The sequence below is a fragment of the Triturus cristatus genome, chromosome 7 (genome assembly GCF_964204655.1).
Source record: "Triturus cristatus chromosome 7, aTriCri1.1, whole genome shotgun sequence".
Taxonomy (NCBI): domain Eukaryota; kingdom Metazoa; phylum Chordata; class Amphibia; order Caudata; family Salamandridae; genus Triturus; species Triturus cristatus.
The window spans coordinates 259,024,353-259,047,546 of NC_140590.1; the positions used below are offsets into that span (position 1 = coordinate 259,024,353).

The 23,194-nt window shown below is 45.3% G+C and overlaps 1 protein-coding gene across 1 annotated transcript in view; it reads left to right on the plus strand.

Moving 5' to 3' along the window:
• The window catches only part of PRR12 (proline rich 12), a 638,795-nt gene that overhangs the window by 336,922 nt on the left and 278,679 nt on the right, over nt 1–23,194 (plus strand). Inside the window, exons 6-7 of the mRNA XM_085616148.1 lie at nt 4,102–4,409; nt 11,751–11,867. Of these exons, the coding sequence (XP_085472274.1) occupies nt 4,102–4,409; nt 11,751–11,867 (425 nt within the window). The remainder of the gene's footprint in view (nt 1–4,101; nt 4,410–11,750; nt 11,868–23,194) is intronic.

The window sequence follows — 23,194 nt, forward strand, 5'->3', positions numbered from 1 at the left end:
ACATACGGCTTTAGAGCACGTATTTCATCCAAAAGCAGTTCCATTGAATGAGCCAGAGGAGAGATGGTAGGTGTAGGAGGATACGTTTTAACACTTTTAATGGTGGATAGAGACGATGACGCCTTTGGTTTAGAGGTAGTCTTAGCATTGACTTGAGAGGAAGGAGGTTCGGAGATGGGTACAGGAGGCGGTATGGTAGATGGAGCTTCGGTGGGATGAGGTACACATATTTGCGCAGGCTCCTCTATGTCATCCTGTAGAACAGAAAAGGGGTTGGAAGTAGGCAGCATGGTGGATTTTGTGCGAGATGTAGTTAAATTGGATGAAATGTTGCCTCTTCCCCCCCTAGTACTCCCACCCGACATGGGAGAAATAAGTTGACAGAAATTTGTAGAGCAGAACGTTGACAGCTCCCAGCAGGAGAGGAATGATACTTAAGAACGACCACAGCAAAAATAGTCCGCTAATTCTTAAATAATATGGCTAATTATAGGATATCTTCCAGCAGTTGAAAAATAGTTAATGCAGACCGCAATGTGGAAGAAGTGACGCAGAGATGAGTTCAATATAAAGTAATTGTCAAATAGAAGGAAAAATCCACTCTAAAAATTTCAAAAACAAAGCAGATCCATGAAAAATGACATTCATGTGAAAAGAAAATGCAGCAATAAACTCTAAAAAGATCCACAAGATGGCAGTAGTTCACTTCTGAAATACATCTCCATGAAAAATGGGATTTGTGTGGAGAGAAATTGCAATGATATTTAGATAATGTGAGGAACCACAGGATGGCATTCACAGGTCAGTCCGAGGAATTCGTTATATGCCAGGGCAAGTTTTTGAAAGCTGAGAGAAAAAATGCTGTAGAATAAGGTGTTGTTTCATATAGCACACATTCCTTTTATGACGACATTACATGGAGAAAGAAAGTCACTCTGAGGAGGAAGTTGAAGAGTAGCAATTACAGGCACTGCAAGAAGCGCTCCATACATCAGAGTGGAAATTAGGAGGAAGGTGTCTCTGTCGTCATGAAATAAAAGATGATCTCTAAGGGTTGAGGCATTTTAAAGCAATGCAGTAATTTTGAGGAAGCGGCATGTTCAAGGAACGGTGACCGCTATGCGAGGTGAAAATCGCATAGAAGATTAGACGGCGGCCGCAACACTCTTCGCACAGCGCGCCACATGTTTAAACCAAAATTCGGAGAGAGTACGGGCTTACCGCAGGAAAATGCAGGTATCTTTGGGAGCAGTAGAGGTTCCGACCATTAAGTCCTCAATTAAAATCGTCCTCGGAACTCCTCTACAAATAGAACTTTATCAGCTCCCTCGATATCGGCCCGGAGCAGTGTCAGCCGGCTGCCATTCCAGTCGGCGCTCAAGCCACGCCCCCCTCACCACATTAATTTTAACGGGGTGAAGAGAACGTGATGAACTGACTAGGGTTACCGTCCCTCTACAGGTGAAAATGGGCCAGAAGCACGCAGACATTTTTTGAACGGCCTAGTATGATAGTTTATATTCTCATGAATATAAAATGCCAGTAAAATGTATTGACCAAAATGGGCAATGCTGTTAAGGAGCCATGCAAACATTTGCCAAGGAAGGCTGAAAATTCCACACCCACATCCCTCGTCCAAGAGGATGCCCAGCAAAGCAGCTGTGCACGAACAAGTAAGAAAGAGGTCTTTGTCTTTACCTGGGTGAGGCAGTAAGGGGAGTACATGGTGCCCTGGAAGGCCGGGTCAACGAGCCTGGATTCACGCGGAGCTCTGTGGGCTGGAAGGCCTCAATGGCAGTGCCGCTGGCTCCCTCTCTTCCCCTCTCTGCTACCCCCTACTCCATGCTACCCCCTACTCCATGCTGCCGCGAAACCCCGCCTCACCGCTCTGAAAGTGAAAGTTTAGACAAAGTTTTGCAAGAGTTAGGTTTTGCATAGAGAGAGAGAGAGCCCTGCCCCGTCCTCCCCGCTCTGCTGCCGCACACTTCGATTTCAATAAATCCAATGTCTTTACCTCTGTCTTATTAACTTTCTGTTGTGTGTGTGTGTGTGTCGAGGATGGGTGTGTTTCTGTCTGCAACAGAGCTGCGCACAAGATGAGGAAGAGGAAAAGAACGGCGCTCGGACGAATAAAAGGTTCGCTAAACTTTTTTTCTACTCTGCTGCTGCGATTCCACATTCCCGGTGGGAACGGTTTCAGCGGAGGCTGCGAGAAGTGATTTTCCCATATATAAAATACAGTTGCCAAGGTCAGTGTAGCTTGCCGAAAAAAATGTGGAGTGTGTGGGAGCAGAGGCAGACACGCCGCTATAAGGGAGCGCAGAAGCGACCGGCGGGAAGAAGGTAGATATTCGCTTTGTGCAGATCTAAGGGTCTGTCATTCTCAGCCGAAAGGGGTAGAAAGTTTTGCGATTCTCCAAATTCTAGAGGTATGTGGAGTGTGTAGCTCCGGCGCTGGGCAGCAGTGTGGTCTGCCTTTTTCTGCACGACTGGTATCATTGGCACCAGGCTAAGGCAAGAGCGAGATTACCCCCCTACCCCGAGCTCTGCGGATGCCCCCTCCACATTTACACTCACACCTTCAGAAGAAAAACACGACCAGTTCAAGCGCCAAGATCAACGGAATTCCCATCAGATGCTAACTTTGTGCTTTCCAAAGGTGGGAGACGGAAGACGCCGCCGGAAAAGAGGAGGGGATGGGGGAAACGAAATAACAGAAAAGTAAAATGGCAAGGAGGAAAGTGTGTGAGGAAAGATTAGGACGGGGAGGGCAAAATAAAGGGGCAGGGAAGAGGCGAAATAAGAGAAGGAAGCGAAAGGTAATGGAAAGAAGGGAAGATGAAAATTATGTATCAAAAGAGTAAGAGAGCGTGTCGGACGGCCGAAATAAGAAGAAAGTGGGTAAAGAAACAAGCGCCCGCCATCTGTTTTCATTCAGCCGCTTGTTTATATTTGCATCGCGCTTTCACTTTCACTGAAAGCGCGATGCAAAAATAAGCACTGTGCTGAGTGAAAACAGATGGCTGGCCCCCATAAAGATAAGAAATTGCTTTGCGACAGCAGCAAAGCAGGCGACCCAGTCTGGATCGGAGGCGAAAGGGCGTCAACCAAAAACCCTCATTTCCAATAGCAGGCCACGTTTAGCATAAACGGTGACGCAAGCCAATGGAAATGAGGGGCGGGGCTTCGAGTCCCTTTCTGAAAACCCCTCATCTACAAAATCTCTCGCCGAGCGAGCATCGCTTTGTGCTGCAACGCCAGGCGAGACCTAAAAGATGGGTGGAAAGTGGCAGAGCTTTATGCCTAAATCCTGAATACAGCATGTCTCTAAGAGACATTGTAAAGCGCTGCTTGGGCGAGACTTAAAAAAAAATACTAAATTGACCCAGCCACTAGATGGCGGAATAATGCACACCATGTGAACCCAGAACATTCGTCAAGCTGCAGTGAATAGCTCTCACATTATTGATGGATGCCTTTATGAAGTGTTTTAAGAACTGACTTTGTATTGGCACTTCCTTTAATAAATTCAAGTGTGACTCAACCAAGTCCACATATTGTATTAATCCTACCAAAAAGTACCCGAAGATGCACCTGTGTTTGCTGACTTACTATCTACAGCACACTGTAATCACGATGGATGGTACCCTGCTTTTTTGGGGGGGGTGAGGGGGAGTTTTATATAGAGAGAACTTGAACCAAAGGTATCAGAGCTCTTTACATGAGCACTAGTTGTGTTACAGGCTGGCACGTTCAGTTTGTTAGGCACGGGTAGATTAAGTGATTTGTCCAGAATCACAAGATGGTGAGCGTCCCTGCCGAGACTCTAACCCGGGCCCCCAGCTTTGAGGTTGACTGCTCTAGCCCTTAGTCCACAGCCTCTCCCCTTCAGGTGACTCACTGTGTTAGATTGAAGGTGCTCAAAAGCTTAGAGATTTGTTACAGGTAAGTCCTTGTGATGCATGAGCAATCCTAAGTCGTACGTCCTTGTTTTTTTGAGATATGGCAGCTGTTGACTGGGTTACATAATGTGCTACTACTGCGTCAAATGTTACTCATGGTTTTGACCTCTGACGTAAGTGTGCTTTTTCTTTCTTTAAGACGTCCCGATGGTGGAGGAAAGGGAATCTAGTCCTGTGCCCTCTGAGCTTTCTTCGCAGCCTGAGCTTCAACCACCTGTCTCACCCAATGAGCCACAGGTAGAACCTACTCCAGAAGAACCCCTGACCCAGGCGTCCCCAGAACAGGAAGAGCCTGAAGACACCAGGCCACTCCATTTGGCCAAGAAGCAAGATTCTGCTGCTATTAGCGGGGAAACGGATGAGGAGGACTTGGAAAGTGACGGGGAAGGCATTTTTAGAGAGCGGGATGAGTTTGTTATCCGAGTAGAGGATATTCCAGCTCTGAAGGTACAATGACTCACTGTGAAAAATCTTTGCATTTTGGGGCTAACTACACAACTTGGTTCCTTGTTAGAGACATAAACGTGATTTAATAGGAAGAATCCAAGCAGACAGATTCCTGTCCTACTAGTTTTTGGGGTACTAGTTATCACACAAAGTAGTGTTTTGCATTTAAATACAGTGAGACATTTGAATAGCGTGAACATTTGCGTGCACCAACTAACTTTCTAAGGAAATTATCTTGTTCTCTGAATGTAAATGCTAACTAAACTTCAATGAAAGAGCGCAGTTTACTGCCCTAAATGCCTGTTTTGATTTTCCTCTTATTATGTATATACACTGTCGGGAATTGGTTACACCACATTTGCTAAAGCACTAGTCAGTTGAGCAGATTGGATCATCAGCTGCTGCCCAAGTTAAGTTCTGGATCTGGTGTATTTTACTAATTCCGTGGTGGAGACAGTAAGTGGATTCTTTACCAACTAACTCCCCCTCTGTGGTTAATAAGAACAGCACTGATGTGTCATTCATTGTCTTTAATCAGGAGCTCAAATATCACTTTGTTTGGATGCGTGTCTTCCCTTCAACTTAGACAGGTCAGCCACTTGGAGATTTCCGTTTTCTGTTGACCATGTTAATTAATAAACCCTTTATTGATTCTTGATTTGTCTGCCGCCTTTGATACCATCTCCCATGACATACTCTTGGCCAAACTAAAATCTTGCGGCATTTCCGACATTGCACTGGCCTGGATCAAGTCCTTCCTGACCAACCGGAGACAAGTAGTCTCTCTTGGCCCCTTCCTCTCCCCAGGACGCAACATCGCGGCAGGAGTCCCACAGGGCTCCTCACTTAGCCCTCTTTTATTCAATATATACATGGCTCCACTTATCTCCCTCATCTCGTCTTATGGGATTGAGACAACATCTTACGCTGATGATACGCAGCTGATCCTGTCCCTTGCTAAAAACTCCACGGAACAAACAACCGGCGCTGAAGACCCTACCGGAACCCAGGAAAACTCCAGATTCCAGACCTAAGGAGCACAAGATGACTCCAAAACATCTGCCACACAAACAGTCGGACCCGAAAAAATCGGCACCAAAACAACACACTTCAGAGGAGGAGCTTTTTCGACCTGATCCAACCCAAAAAACTCTTCAAAAAGACCCCAACACAGATCAACTGATACTTAGTCCTTCCAAGAAAAGAAAAATGGACAAACCTGTACCAGATCCACTTCCTTTAAAGAAGAGAGACATCGCAACTTCTCCTTTAAGAATTCCTCCTCCACCTCCACACCACTCTCCTATCCCATATTCACTGCCCTCACCATCTCCTCCTCCACAGGATGATGATGACACCTCTGAAAACGAAGGGGATGATCCACCTATAGGGGAACCTAGTCCTCGTGGTACCCCAAAAGACCCATGGGAGGATTATGACACACCAGATGTCCCAGACACCACAGGACATCTACCCATCTAGACCATCCCCTCCGGAGGACACTATAGGATTCACTCCGCTCATACACAGAGCAGCAGAATACCACGGGGTGAACTTACTCACAGACCCTGTAGAGGAAGATTTCCTCATGGACACTTTTGCTCCATCCCAAAGGTCCACTTCCATTCTCCCTATGTTAAAAGGGGGTAATCAAACATGTTCCTGAGGTGTTTAAGGATCCTTTAAGGGCCAGAGTCATTAACCCCAGGGTAGAAAAGAAGTGCAAGTCTGCCCCAGCTGACCCTGTTTATATTAAAGGGCAGGTACCCTTGGATTCCTTAGTGGTCTCCAATACCAGGAAATGGGCTAATTCCCAAACCACAGGAGATGCTCCACCTCCTGATAAGGAGTCAAAACTGCTGGACGCATCTGGTAAAAGAACAGCTTCCCAAGCAGCCAACATATGGAGGATTGCCAACACACAGGCTTTGCTTGCTAGATATGATAGGGCACACTACGACGAGCTAGAGACCCCACTACAACACCTTCCAGACCAATATAAAACACGAGCCAATGATCTCATCCAGGAAGGCAAGCTCATAACTAATATCTCCATTCGTTGTGCTCTGGACGCTGCAGACACAGCATCCCGGGCTATTAACACCAGGGTCCTTTGATGCAGACATGCCTGGCTACGCATTTCCGGCTTCAAACCTGAAATTCAAACTACCATACTAAATCAGCCGTCTGACCAGGAACACTTATTTAGGCCCACTGTAGATACATCTTTGGAGAAGATGAAGAAGGATACCGACACTGCCAAATCAATGGGAGCTTTGCAATCGCAAGCTCCCAGAAGTTCCTTTCGTCGCTTCTCTTATAGGGGGGCCTCTAGAGGTTTTACCACTGATAACCTCTCCACTTCCTACAAGAGTCCCACCCAGACCTCATCTAACAGAGGCTATTACAGAGGAGGCTACAGGGGCAATAACAACAAGGGTAGAGGCAAAACTACCAATACTCGCACCGCCTCCACCCCAAAACAATCACTTCCCTCCACTCCCCCCGGACCACTCTACTCTGGTCGGGGGAAGATTGCTACAGTTCCTACCTGTCTAGAACAACATTACCATGGACAGGTGGGTGAGACAAATCATCCAATCAGGTTATTTCCTAGAGCTCACTTAAACTCCCCCAAACATACCACCCAAACAGCATCCAATGTCAGCAGAGCACTTAACGCTTCTAAAACTAGAGGTGTTTTCCCTCCTAGAAAAACATGCAATAGAACCAGTTCCCCTTCATCACCAAAACACAGGGGTTTACTCCCTGTACTTCCTCATTCCAAAGAAGGACGGAACCCTGAGACCCATCTTGGACCTCAGACCATTAAACCTCTACATACAATCAGACCATTTCCATATGGTCACTCTTCAACAGGTCCTCCCTCTACTCAAACAGGGCGACTTCCTTGCCACATTAGACCTCAAGGACGCCTACTTCCACATTCCCATTCACCCTGCTCACAGGAAATATCTTTGGTTTGTAATGGACGGTCAGCATTACCAGTTCAAGGTTCTCCCATTCGGAGTCACCACAGCACCCAGGGTCTTCACAAAATGTCTGGCAGTGGTAGCAGCCCACTTAAGAAGACAACAAATTCACATCTTCCCATATTTGGACGACTGGCTCAGAAAAGCCAAGTCACATACCCAGTGTGTAAATCACACACACGCCACAATCCAACCACTTCAGGACTTGGGGTTTACCATAAACCTCACAAAGTCTCACCTCCAACTATCCCACATCCAGCAATATCTGGGTGCCACAATAAACACCTCAAAAAGCCTTGCTTAACCCAGTCCAGCCAGGATAACAAGCATGCAAGCCCTTATAACAGGATTCTAGCCACAACACTCACTTCCAGCTCGAGTGTTCATGCAACTCATAGGGATGATGGCCTCTTGCATATTCATAGTACCTCATGCAAGACTCCAGATGCACCCCTTTCAGGACTGCTTAGCACGTCAGTGAAACCAAGCTCAAGGTCAGCTAACAGATCTGGTGTTGGTGGACGGCTGCACACATCGCTCTCTGCAGTGGTAGAACACCCAAAACCTTTCCAAAGGGCGACCGTTCCTAGAACCGGTTCCACAGATTGTGCTAACAGCAGACGCATCGCTCACCGGCTGGGGAGCTTATCTGCTTCATCACACCATACAGGGCACATGGACACCTCAGCAAAGGCTACTCCACCTCAACCATTTGGAGTTACTAGCAATCTTTCTGGCATTAAAATCATCCCAGAAACGGATATCAGGCAAAGCTGTCTTAGTCCGCACAGACAATATGACAGCAATGTACTATTTACAAAAACAGGGGGGACGCACTCTCTGCAGCTCTCTCAACTAGCACAGAGCATATGGAGGTGGGCCATTCCTCAAAACATATTCCTGTCAGCCCAACATCTCCCAGGAATTCAAAATCACATGGCAGATTTGTTAAGTCGGCATACACAACAGATTCACAAGTGGGAACTTCATCCACAAGTTCTTCAACCATTTTTCCAAATGTGGGAGCAGCCAAAGATAGATCTTTTCGCCACACATTACAACACAAAATTCCCAAGCTTCGCCGCCAGATATCCACACCCATTGTCCAGAGGCAAAGCGATATGGATGAATTGGTCAGGCAGTTTTGCGTATGCTTTTCCACCTCTCCCACTAATTCCATTAGTGGTGCGCAAGCTGCAACAACAGTCACTGATCCTAGTTGCTCCAACATGGGCCAGACAACCGTGGTACACAACATTGCTGGAACTATCAGTAGTCCTGCACCAAAAACTACACCTCTCCCCACAGCTCTTAACACAGAACCATGGAGAGATCAGACATCCAGATCCAGCACAGCTCAACCTGGCGATCTGGCTCTTATAGTCATAGAGTTTGGTTATCTCAATCTTCCACCTGATTGTATGGACGTTATTAAAGAAGCTAGGCTCCCCACCACTAGAGCCTGCTATGCAGCCAATTGGAAAAGATTTGTTATATACTGTAACAATAACAACATCAATCCTCTAGATGCCTCCACTCAGCATATCATATGTTACCTGCTGCATCTTCAAAGATGTAATCTAGCAGACACATCAATTAGATTACATCTCGCTGCCATCACAACTTACCTTCAAAATAGACAACATCTGTCATTGTTCAAGGTGCCTGCCATTAAAGCATTTATGGAAGGCCTCAAAAGAATAATTCCTCCCAGGGTACCTCCCTACCCAGTGTGGAATTTCAACATCGTTCTCACAAGATTAATGAGTCCTCCATTTGAACCTCTGCATAAATGCGAGCTACAATTTCTTACATGGAAAGTCGCTTTCCTTGTGGCCATTACATCTCTTAGAAGAGTCAGTGAGCTACAAGCACTAACTATTCAAGAACCATTTTTACAACTACATCATACCAAAGTGGTTCTCAGGACCAATCCTAAATTCCTTCCTAAAGTTATTTCTCCCTTCCATCTCAACCAATCTGTTGAGTTGCCAGTGTTCTTTTCGCAGCCACAAACAGTAGTAGAAAGAGTTCTTCATACACTAGACGTAAAAAGAGCACTCCTTTACTATATTGACAGAACAAAACCTTTTCACAAAACAACTTTTTGTATCCTTCTCACCACCACATAAAGGCAATCCATATCAAAGTCTGGGATTGTAAGGTGGATTGTCAAATGTATACAAATTTGCTATCACAAAGCACAATGTACACTATCTTTTCCTCCTAAAGCCCACTCTACCCGAAAAATAGGGGCTTCAATGGCATTTTTAGGGAACATTCCCTTGGATGACATCTGCAAAGCAGCTACATGGTCTACACCGCACGCATTCACAAAACACTATTGTGTAGATGTGCATCTAAAACAACAAGCTAGTGTGGGCCAAGCTGTACTCAAAACGCTATTTCAAACTACTGCAACAGATACTGGTGGTCGCCGCTAAGGAGGAGTACTGCTATGCAATCTATGCAGTGTGTGATCTGCAGCTCAAATGCCTCGAGCGGAAAATACTACTTACCAGTATGCATCTGTTCTTGGCATGTAGAGCTGCAGATTCACACACGCCCACCTACCTCCTCGGCTTCCTTTATCTGTTCCAGTATTATCTTAATTAGATACAACATACATGGACATCTATTTCTGTTTCTCACAAAACTCCATCATTTCCCTTCTTGGCGGAAAAAAAATCTGTCGATGGAGTCGATGCTCATGCGCACTATTTTCCAAAGGATGAGTCACCTATCTCGTGACTTCCAAAGACTTCTTCCAAGACAACAACAAGGTGCAAACATCCGGGCCCAACAGCAGATGGCGATCTATGCACAGTGTGTGAATCTGCAGCTCTACATGCCAAGAACAGTTGCATACTGGTAAGTAGCATTTTCCTTACTACCCCCCCCCCGTGGTTGTAATACATTTAGACTACGGGTGTGGAATGCTCAAGTCATGGGAGGCAAATTGGTAAAGAATGGCACCCCCAAATCCTTTGAATTCATTTCAGAATTGCACCTTCGCCCCTCGCATGGCTGTGTCACCAGCAAATGGAACAGTGGTTAGAGGTACATCCAGGAGAGGTTGAATTGTGCTCCAAAAATCCCCAGTCGTTTTCTACATGATGAAGTGAGCCACATTCACAGGGGCAGTTTCAGGTCTTTGACACTTCGTTGGATATCTCAAATTTATCTGTGCAGTATCCTCTTCCTCCCTACCCAGGCCTCCTCTCTTTGCCCCGTGTTGCTAGGTCTTTAAAATGGCTCCTTACACATGAATACCTGCTACAAGGATCAGTGCACCTTCTTTCCCCTTCAAATCCCCACTCCCATAGCTCATCCCAATAATGTGTGTACTTCTCTGAAAGGTTGCCCTAAGTTGTCAGGTTTACACTTTTAGCAGTGGAACCAGAATTTGAACTGTAATAACCTGTCTTTCTCTTTGAAATGTTTCATTGTGACCTTATAGGGCCATTTTACAATAGATTATTTGATATTGTCGAAGTTATCATTGTCACATGCATTATCCCATTCATTATCTCCTGAAATTTTCAATAAAAATATATCAAAAGGAGACTAACTTGAGACAATTCCCCATTAATAAAGCGCTGCTTTCCAGGGCCCTTTCCCATTCAGACGAAATCTGTATTGAGGCAGAGTGGATGACACAGTTTGGATGCCGCATCCAGAAACATTTGGTAAATGTGGCTGGTTTTCCTTTGAAAAGGTATGCTTTAGTTCTTGCGTAAGCCTTTTCTGTCTTCAACCCTGATTAGCCTTGGCTGTTAGAAGTCTATCGGTTGAGGCGAGTTAGGGATATCCCCATAACTGCGTAAATAAAAGTTAACCTTGTAGTGACTTTATTACTCCTTATTCTAAGTCCTCCCCTATTGCAAGGATCCACTCTACCTGCTCTGGCAATACTTTATTGAACTTGGGTATGCACATGTTTTGTAACATTTGTGGTTTTGTTATTATTTGGAACAGGTTGAGAGCAGCGTTTGATTCTACCACACTGTAGTTGCAGGTCATACAAGTGTGTGATCGCCTTTGCAGTACAGTAGTGACCCCATCAACACAAACTTTACTGACACTAAAAGAACTCTTAACTGACCACAATCCTAGACCTTTTGTCACAGCTCCAGCATAATTAGAAGTACCTACACCATGCAGAGTATGTGGGAATAGCTTGTGGGTGGTAATGGACAATGTAGCAAAGCATAGTGTATCTAGAATGAAATTGCATTGGTAACTGGTGTAAAAAAACATGATTAGAGTAATGAATTTATTGCATAGGGTTCTTTTTAGCTTTAATTATATTATAGAATTATTGTCCTTTCTCTGCGCTCCTCTATAGCTCGCTCTACACACAGGACGAGAACCACCTCCCATCTGGCGGGTGCAGAAAGCCCTATTGCAGAAATTCACACCTGAGATCAAAGATGGACAGCGCCAATTCTGTGCGACTAGTAACGTAAGTGTCTCCATTTTACTGCTCCTCTGTTTGTTCTTTTTTGTGTCTTGGATTTGAACAGGAAAGATATACCTTCTCCAGCATTGGATCTTTCATATATTCACATGCTTGAATTATTTCCCGTCGGCCGGTTTGGAATCCTCTGTAGAAGTACACAGTGTTAAAATGTCCATAGGCCTTAACAACAGTGTTTTTTTAGTAACACATCCACCTAATTTGAAGCAACCTGAACTTTAGCCAGTGAGGTGGAAGTGCCATCTCTTCTACTCCCCCTAGAGGCGAAGATATGAGGGAGGCCCCAGGTAGAGCACTGCTCTAACCTCTGTGACCTTATCCTAATACCAGTTTTACGTACACTATTTCAAACGACTTCAACTGCTACAGGTTAGCCACCGCTTTGGGAGATAACTGCTATATAGTCTATGCAAAGCATGTGATCTACAGCTCACATGCCTCGAACGGAAAATGCTACTTACCCAGTATGCATCTGTTCTTGGCATGTAGAGCTGTAGATTCAAATGCGCCCACTAGCCTCCCCGGGTACCTATACCTGTTGCAGTGAAATCTTACTTAGATACATATATACATGGACATCTCTTTCTACTACTCTCACTAACTCCATTATCACCCTCTGCGGGAAAACAATCGTAACAATTGAGTCGATGGCCATGGGCACTATCACCGAAAGAAGGAGTCACCTACCTCGTGACAAAAAAAGACTTTTTCGAAGAAAAACAAAGTTCAAACATCCGGACCGAACACTAGATGGGGGGCTATGCAAAGCATGTGAATCTACAGTTCTACATGCCAAGAACAGATGCATACTATGTAAGTAGCATTTTTCTTCTGGAGTACCTTGGGACTGAACCAACACTACCTTCAGCTGCCAGAGAATTGTGAGTTGTTTTCAAGGTAAATCCTTTCTTCTTGGCCAGGTAGAAGCTTTCTTTCTTTATCACCAAGTGTCACCATTACTGACCAAGACAAGAAATCCTTATTCAAATCCCGCACTACCTGTGAACATAAAAAGATATACATTGATGATCCAAATGAACAATGCATTTAATGTCTTTATCTCACAAGGCTTTGCGCTGTGATATATGTAAAACCTTTCCTTGAAGACTTTGAGACAGCGAGTGGAGTTTAGCACGAAATCTGCTGGAAAGTAATACCATCCTTGTAAGGGGGACGCCCGATTGTTAAGGGATGATTCTGTGAAAAGTTATCACAAAGCACTTCCAGGAAGACAGCACAGAGAAGGTGACCTGCAGTTTTCTAAGCTGGATTCATACAGAAAAGCACCTTCAGCCACCTCCTCCTCACTGAAAATAAACTGGAATTTCATCAGAAAAACACTCCCGAAGGAGAGAATACCTCATAGGGCAAATAATGCCCAGAAATCTCAGTCCTGTGAGGAAAAACCTTCATTCAAGAAGAGAACTTTCCCGTCAATAGAAATCCCATCAAAGATCATGAGTGAAATCTGTGTTGGCGATCCTATCGATGTGCCCTCAGCGACTACCGCCCATTGATCGTTTCTCCAAGTATTTCCCTGGTACCGCAGTTGACACTTGTGACATCAACAGCCTCAGCTACATCGTTGACATTTGCTGACTGCAAGTTTACCATCACAAATAGTAGACTCAGAATTAGAGGAAAATGTCAGCGATATCATCCAGGAGACTGCTGTGCAATTGGATGTACACCATGTCCCAGATTTTCAGAGTGTAATGGTTGAGAAGTAACCTTACCAAGAGTATGGGTAGCAGCAGGATTATACATTAAACAATCAATGTTCCTTTATACCTCCTTGTTACATTTGCGAGTAAGAAGTCTTACAGTTGTCTGTAGCTTTCTTATTCACGCTTCAGCTAAGGATGGACACATTTCAATCAATCAATATATTTATAGAGCGCACTACTCACCCGCGAGGGTTTCAAGGCGCTGAGGGTGGGGTGGGGGGTGCTGCTACTGCTCGAACAGCCAGGTCATGAGGTGTCTCCTGAAGGTGAGAAGGTCTTGGGTCAGTCGGAGGTGGGTGGGGAGGGAGTTCCAGATCTTGGCGGCGAGGTAGGAGAAAGATCTGCAGCCTGTTGTTGTTCTTCTGGTGTGTGGTACGGTGGCGAGGGCGAGGCTGGCTGAGCGGAGTTGGCGAGTCGGGGCGTAGAACGAGAGGCGGTTGTTGAGGTATTCGGGTCCGGCGTTGTGGAGCGCTTTGTGTGTGTGGTTGAGGAGCTTGAACGTGATCCTCTTGTTTACTGGGAGCCAGTGCAGTTCTCTCAGGTGAGCGGTGATGTGACTGTGACGGGGGATGTCCAGGATGAGGCGTGCAGAGGCATTCTGTGTGCGTTGCAGTCTTTTCTGTAGCTTGGCCGTTGTCCCTGCATAGAGTGCGTTGCCATAGTCGAGCCGGCTTGTGACGACGGCTTGGGTGACAGTCCTTCTTGTTTCCGTGGGGATCCATTTAAAGATCTTTCGTAGCATGCGGAGGGTGTTGAAGCAGGAGGAGGAGATGGCGTTGACTTGCTTGGTCATAGTGAGCGATGAGTCCAGGACGAACCCTAGGTTGCGTGCGTGGTCGGTGGGTGTCGGTGCTCTGCCCAGGGCGGCGGGCCACCAGGAGTCGTTCCAGGCGGAGGGGGATGGTCCAAGGATGAGGGCCTCCGTCTTGTCTGTGTTCAGTTTCAGGCGGCTGATCTTCATCCATTCGGCGACGGCCCTCATTCCTTCTTGGAAGTTGGATTTGGCGGTGACTGGGTCTCTGGTCAGGGATAAGATCAGCTGGGAGTCGTCGGTGTAGGAGATGATGTTGAGGTCGTGTGCGCAGACGATGTCTCATGTAGATGTTGAAGAGCGTCTGCCTGAGTGATGAGCCTTGGGGTACGCCGCAGATGATCTTGGTGGCCTCTGAGTGGAACGGGGGTAGGCGGACTCTCTGGGTTCTGTCGGTGAGGAAGGAGGAGATCCAGTCCAGGGCCTTTCTCTGGATCCCTGTGTTGTGGAGACGTGTTTTTAGGGTGCGGTGGCAGACCGTGTCGAAGGCAGCTGAGAGGTCTAGGAGGATGAGGGCTGCGGTTTCTCTGTTGTCGAGCAGGGTTCTGATGTCGTCGGTGGCTGCGATGAGGGCGATCTCGGTGCTGTGGTTGCTGCGGAAGCCAGACTGGGACGGGTCGAGGGAGCCGTTGGTTTCGAGGAAGTTGGTCAGTTGCTTGTTGACTGCTTTCTCGGTGACCTTCGCCGGGAAGGGGAGCAGGGAGATGGGCCGGAAATTCTTGAGGTCCTTGGGGTCTGCTGTCGGCTTCTTAAGGAGGGCGTTGATTTCAGCGTGTTTCCAACTCTCAGGGAAGGTGGCAGATTCAAAGGAGCTGTTGATGATGTCTCGGAGGTGGGGTGCGATGATGGTGTCTGCTTTGTTGAAGATGTGGTGAGGGCAGGGGTCGGATGGAGAGCCGGAGAGGATGGTGTTCATGATCTGGGTGATGTCTTCGGTGTTGACGGGGATCCAGCGACTGAGGAGGGCGGTGGTGGGCGTTGGTTCTGCGGCTGGTGGAGGCGTCTGGTTTGCGAAGCTGTCGTGTATGTCGGCGATCTTGCGGTAGAAGAAGACCGCGAGGGAGTCGCTGTTGTGCTTGTTCGGAGGGTTCTTGATACGGGCGAGGGTGTCGGTGCAGTTGCTGATCAACTGTGTGAGGTTTCGGGCGGCGGTGTTGGAGTCCAAAGGTTACTGCTTCAGCACCCTAAGAGACAACCTATGCCTGTTCCACCCATGGTGCCTGCTTTACCTACTGTACTGCCTCCTTCACCACATCTTCTATCTACACCTCCTCGGCTACCTTTGGCTCCATCACCTCCTCTACCTCCAAGGGGGCGATATCCAAGAACAGTCCCCAAACTTCTTATCTTGCCAAATCCTAAGGACATGGAGAGGAAGACTAACATGACTGTGTTTTCAGATAGGAATGAGGAGAAAGGTGAACGTCTGCTGGGGGATGATAGAAGTAATGATGAATGGCAGGACTACGTTATTCCCTAGGAGGATGACAATCCACCCTACCATCCAGATTCTCCCCCAGAAGAAATTGCTCGCTTTCATTCTCTGATGGAAAGAGCAGCTAAAAAGTTTCATTTACAGATACCTTTAGTAGAACAACAATGCTTCCTTTGTGATTTTAAGTAACAGCCACACAAAACTATATAATCCATACCTAAACTAGATTATTCCTCGTCAGAAGGATTCAAATTGAAGTTTCAGCAGTAATACCACGACTGGAGAAAATGTTCAGGATCCTGGATTTGGCTCAGTTTTTCTTACCGGCTTCCCTCAAATGGACTCTGTAATAACATTAGCAGCCTACCGTAGAACAAAGAACCCTATTACACCATCGTCTGCTCCTCCAGATGGAAACAGCTGACGAATAGGCAATTTGGGCCACAGAATTAGCTAAATTGGGCAATATCTGTTAAGGCAGATTATGTTCTAGTGATTTTAGGACGTTATGATCGCCAAATGTGGCATGACATCTCACAACTGCTAACGGTCATTCCAGAGGAAAAAAAAGTGGCTGCTATGGCAATTCTCATGGAAGGGGCAATAACATTGGCAGCCGTCATTGATGCAGCAGTAGATGTCCTGAAGGCAGGCGTCTATCAGATAGCCGGGGCAACTGTTTTAAGAGACATGGTTAGCTCAGATGCACAGCCGTATGTCCTTGGGTACAGTCAAAGATCCGTGACATGATGTTGATGGCCACACTCTGTTTGGCAAACAAGTGGATGAGGCTCGCCAAATGATCAAGACGGAAACAGGTACAGTAAAATCACTAGGAGTACTGCAATATCGACAGCCTTGCTCAGCCACTTTCTGTGGTTCATGCAGGTCCCAAGCCTACAGCAGAGGATTCAATCAATATTTGACCATGATACCTCCAGCCGAAAACTCGTTATAATCAAGGATATATTCCCAAATGCAACCAAAGACTGGAATATCGAAGACTGCTGAGAAGCCCCTCTCCATCACACCCAATGAAAACCAAAAGAGAGCTTGACTTTGCTCAGCTGCTACTCCCCTTTACATCTCAATCCAAATAAGTATGTGTGGGAGGGTATTTCCTACTTTGCCCTTGCATGGGAGATAATAACATCAGACAAATTGGTGCCGCAGTTGGTCCAAAGAGGACATACGTTGCAATTTGTAAAAAGACCACGTGCCCACCCACCCGAAAAGAACATCATCTCCACTTGCGGGAGCAGCAACGTGAAATTCTCCACCTCCTCCTCAAAGGGGCTATAGAAAAACGTCCCCAAATTCAATAGAAGCCAGTAATTGTATTCCAGATTTTTTCTGATAAGAAATGAAACAGGACCACGGAGACAGATCCTGGACCCCAGACAACTGAACGATTTTTTGAAGAAGCCATATTTCCTGTTGGCTATGCTTCAAGAGGTTTTCATTATGATCCAGGGAGGAGATTACTTACCGTCCCTGGCCTTCAAGATGTGTATTTCCATATTCCTATCCACCGAAAACACAGGATGGACCTCCCTCTCGAGGCAGCAGTACCAATTGTAGGTGCTTCAAATTAACCTCAGATCAGAACCTTGGATCTTTACCAAGTGCCAAGCACCAGTTGGTGCCTTCCTCAGAAGATAGGGTCACCAAGTATACACATGCTTGGATGACTGCTTCATCAGTGCTCCGTCGAAAGATGCAAAGGCTTCTACTATCACCTGCATCAGCCTCTATAAGAGTTTGTGTCTACATCTAAACAATGAGAACTCTTCTTTAGAGCCGCACACAAAGATTCAATTCTTGGGAGCGATACTTAATATACAGTTGGGAAGCCATTTCAGTCACTGAAAAGAGTGATAAAGCTTCAGGCCATGGCAGACAATCAATCACGGTCAAAGAAGAAGATAAATTCCTTTTTGTAACCAAATAAAATAATTGTTCAACCAGTCATCTGAAATACCCAAGCAAGCGAGTACCCTACAGGCGTAAATAGTCCTTGTAGGTAAAAGGGTCCACCATTTACTATAGGGATACCATCATTCTAATTGAAAAATCCCGTTGTGAATGTTCTATTCAATTATGCCCATGGATTCAAGGTCAATTTGTTTACACTGTCCCTTGTTATAAGTGGAAATGTGCTAGCACTACAACACTACCAGATCAGACGCATGGACGCCGAAGGATTGGAAAACACTATAGAATCTAAATGCTTTCGGGAGATTGTTGGTCCCGCGGTTTGAGATCTTGGAATATCCACTCATAAAGAGGGGACAGTGTAAACAGAACTGGAATCCTTGGGCACAAATGAATAGAAACATTTTCGACTGGATTTTTCAAATGCAATGATGGTATCCCTGTAGTAAACGGTGGACCCTTTTCCCTACAAGGACTATTTAAGCCTTTAGGATACTCTCCACAGTTGCTTGGGTATTTATTTGAAGAGTCTAAAAGGAGAGGCACATTATATTTGTCTTTATGAAGGTGGCCATTTCTCTGCGAGCACCTCCGAAACTCGCCGACGCTTGGGATAAACTAAATCCAGTGTACCGGCCAGTCATGTGATAAAAACATTTTGACTGCATACATGTCTGGAATTTGAGGTTTTTTACATTACATGGATTAGTCCACGAACCACTAATAAGTGTACTGTCGCATTTGCTGTCTGCCTCTCTCTCTTCTTCTTTTGTTTTATCTTTCTTCTAGACTACACATTTTTTATTGTTTTTAATACGTGGATATTGTGTATGTACTATTTTAAGAATATATATATATATATATATATATATATATATATATATATATATATATATATATATATATATATATGTTTGTTTTTTATACTTGATGAATTTGTGCATCTCCCTCTTGATTAATTGATATGCTGTCTCTGTAATACATGAAATTGTATAATGATATATATTTTTTATAATATGAAGATTTATGAATTCTGTATAATTAATTTTTTTTAATGGCTCCAACATTTCTTTAATAAAATATAGGTGGCATTCCATTATTAGTCAGTGGTTGTCTTGTGGCATTGCAAATATAGGTATATGGGTTTTTTATATGATTGCTATGAATGGTTTGCGGTATATTTAAGATGATTTGTTTAACAAATATTTTATTTGTTGACTAAGTAACGCCCTGTCCCTTTGGTACGTGGGGCTTCTCTCTATTTATTGGGAGACAATCAATCATGGCCACACAGTAGAAATCTTTACTTGGCCTTATATCCTGTATTGGGGTCATTCCTGTTACAAGGCTTCGAATGAGATCCGTCCAACAAGAACTGGATATACTGTGGAAACACATAGATGGCTCATTGGATGACAGTACGAGTCACAAGACGACTGAAATGAGCACTATTGTGGTGGAGATTTCCTGCCAATCTGAAAGCAAGCTTCACTGTTGAGCCTTTATAAGACTGAGTAATGCGAACTACAAATGCATCCATAAACGGCTGGGAGTTCACCTGTAAGAGCTGTTGACCAAAGGCTTCTGGTCAGAAAGAGAAAAGGTGGTTCACATCAAAGTGGTAGAACTCAGAGCTATAAGACCAGGCTTACAGGTGTTCCTATCAAGACTGGCAGGCCTAGCAGTCCTCATCAGGAAATATGGTACAACATCCATGTATTAGATAGCCAAGCATGGGGAGGAAATTTTGTCCTGGACTCAGATTCTATGGGACTGGGCGATTTCTCACTAAGTCAACATTGCCGTAGACCACCAGCCAGGACTCCAAAACATACAGGTGGACACTCCTTGTTAAAATATTTCAGACTTCCACAATTAGGAAGTTCATCAAGGCCAAGTCGACAACATCTTCTGCACACAGATAAACACCCACACTTAATCACTTACTTCTAAAATATTCATCCTTGGCAGCAAATTCAAGATTTAGAAGAACTGAAAAACTAATGTTAGGTGAAACTGGTTGGAGAGTGACAGAATCTGACTACCTAGGAGTCAGGCTATCTGACTCCCAGTCATGGATTTTGCAGATCTCACAGAACAGCACTTTGTTGAATTATAGATCTTCTGCAATTACCAGGTTCGCCAGGTGCTCTAAAGGTCCCCTAGTGTCACCAGCCATCAAAATGTATAGAGTGAAATCAGTTAGTGTAGTCCTTTATGATTCAGAATTATGGGGGATTGTAATGTTCATGTTCTTGGGGCCGCTGGAAATAAACCATTAAGATCTTTAATGAGGCTCTCCAAAAGTACACCTATTGGGACTGAGCCTAGTATTAAAACTAAAATGTTTATGCATTTGGTCCACAGATGAGCTGGAACCACCAGGAAGGGTGTGTGTGATATTTTATTGAGACCCCCGACATTTAGGATCTATTGGCTGAGGTACAGTAAGACCTCCCAGACAACCCTTGGTTTGGTAGACTACTGGTAAAACACCACCTTGATTTCTTCCATCACATGTAAATACCGTGAAAGAAAGAGTTTGGTATTGTGAGTGGGAGAATTAGCAAATGGACCCATACTAGGGTAGTCGGTCAATTCAGGCCCAAGATTCAAAGAGTTCCTGTATCACTTCAATCCTCCTTCAACAAGATGTTTGCACATTACGTTGAGGCTGGGAACTCTTCAGTTAGCCTCCTTTACTAGCAGGTGGTGGGCATAATCACTCAAGGTAATCAGTATCCTGCATGACAATTAACTAAAAAAAGCGAGGAGCACTTATTATTCTTTTGCGCAACCTACTCAATACAGAGAACTGGATAGACTGTACCACTTTGTTGCTTGGTGGGAACTAGATGATACAAAGAATCACTGAGGATGTGTGAATCTGACACTAGTCCTTACATAGTATTCTCTGTCTCGAAATGTTTAGAAACAGCTTGACCTCGGGATTGGATTGTCTGAGATAGAGGTGGTTCTTAGTGTTGATTTCATTTGTAAATAGCTATGAATTAAGAATGTTTTAATTTATAATAAAGTCTTACTCTGTATTTTTTGTAAATATTGTTGTAAATATGTGGTTTTATCTGTTTTTAACTCTGATTTTATCCAATGTGACAAAGAAACAAAATGATATCACTTCATCAACTTTTTTCTCTCAGAGAATCATAAAAGAGTTTATGAAGGGACTCCTTTAAGTGTATCCACCTGTACTGCACCCTTCGATGCTCTGGTAGCTCAACACTGTCCTGAGTCAATTTTTGCTGCCTCCATTCGATCCAATCGTGAGATCCCATCTAAAGTTAATATAACGGAAACCCTCTTCTAGTGCTTACATCACTAAGGAGGGTAGGAGAGATGCAAGCATACACTATCAAGAACTAGAGACGAACCCTAAATTTGTAGCCAAGGTTCCTCCTGACTTTCACTTGAATGAATCTGTCATGCTACATTCTTTCTTTCCAAATCCCCCCCACCGTCTGTGCCCTGGACCGTGCCCTGGACCATGCCCAGCATCAGGAACCCTGGCAATACTTCTCAGCACTCCTTAGGTAGCTAGACCCTGGACGCCACTCCCTCAACTGCTGCTACGCTGTGCCTCACACCACAGTAGGAGATTGCACCTGCACCCACTGCTGGTTCCCCAGCAGCCACCTACCCACCCCCCCACGCAAATATTAACAACACACATGCCATACAGGTACCAACAGCACCTACATGCCCATCCTATACCACATGCCACAGCAAACCTGCACATCAACACCCACTCGCATGCATGCTTCTCAACACATGATCTCTCAGCAGAAACACTACCGAAATATGGGACCTGCTGAGCAGTGAAACACCCGACATCCTCTTCATCAGAGACCTGGCTCAACCCCTCATCTGCTCCCGATATCCCAGTGGGCTACAAGATCACTTTACAGGAACGCCTTCACAAGTCATGAGGAGGATTCACTATATTTTACAAGGAATCTATCAAATGCACATCTACAGAGATGGTCACACCTTTCATGAAACACCTGCGCTTCATGCTGCAAATCTCCGAAAACGGAACCCTTGCTTACCGTCCACCTGGACCATGAGACACCTTTACCAACTTTATCACCCACTTCGTTGCTCTGCGTACCATCGACTCTAGAGCCTACATTGTCCTCGGTGATCACAACTTTCACCTAGAAGACCGAAATGACCCCTGCTCCACTGCAAATTTTGAAAATATGAGTAACGCTGTACTCACCCAGCTCGTCTCAGAACCAACACATATTGCAGGACACACACTGGATCCCATCTTCACCACAAGTGCCAGCAACAAATACAACTTCACTGCACCGCTCACATGGACCGACCACTCCATCATACACTTTCAAATCAACACACCTCAAGTGAACACCCCTACCAGGTTCAGCATTCCAAGTCACAGCTGGGGCAAAATTACAGAGAAAAATTGGATCAGCTCCCTCAGCCATCACCAGCAAATAAGAGACACCAAGCTCTAGTGGAAAGCATCGAAGGAAGTTCCAACAGCTGCAAGGAGATCTTCTCGATTGTCAAGGATTTCACTTCGCCCTCAGCCTCTGTCGTCAACATTGTTACCTTTCAACAACTCTGCGACAACCTTTCCAACTTCTTCTACCACAAAATCGCAAACTTCTACAGCAACTTTGCACACCAACCCAATCTTAGAGAATTTATTTCTAACCTACCCACCACCAACAAAGATGGCCACCTGACTGAATAGACGTCAATCACCAGAAACGACACAGTGGCAACCCATGCTCCCACCACATCTACAATCTGGGAATATCACCAATCAGCACCTCCCTGATGCACATCATCAACAACCTCCATTACGTTTGCCACTTTTACAGATGAATGGAAACTTGCAGAAACCAATGTCCTCCTCAAGAAGCCCCAGCAACAACCCTCCCCATTTCCCTGCTCACCTATCCAGACAAAGAGAAGTCCATCAACAAGCAACTCGCAACCCACCTCAAACTCCATCATTTTCTAGACAACACTCAATCAGGATTCAGAAAGAACCACCGCGCTGAAATGGCACTCATCGCGGACACTGACAACATTTGAATTATCCTGTACGTGGAGAAACAGCGGCCCTCATCCTGCTCGATTTCACCGTGGCCTTCGACACAGTTTCCCACAACACCCTCATCAGAATACTCCACGAGATTGGCACACAAGGATCCACTCTTAAATGGATCTATTCCTACCTCACAGGCTGCCACCCTTCACATCGGAGACCAAGGAACTGATATGCGTAGTCCCAGAGGGATCGTCCCTCAACCTCCCCCTTTTCAACATATACATGACATCGCTTGTCAACATCATCCAATCACAAGACATCACCATCATCTCCTACGCTGAGAACATCCCTGGAAGACAA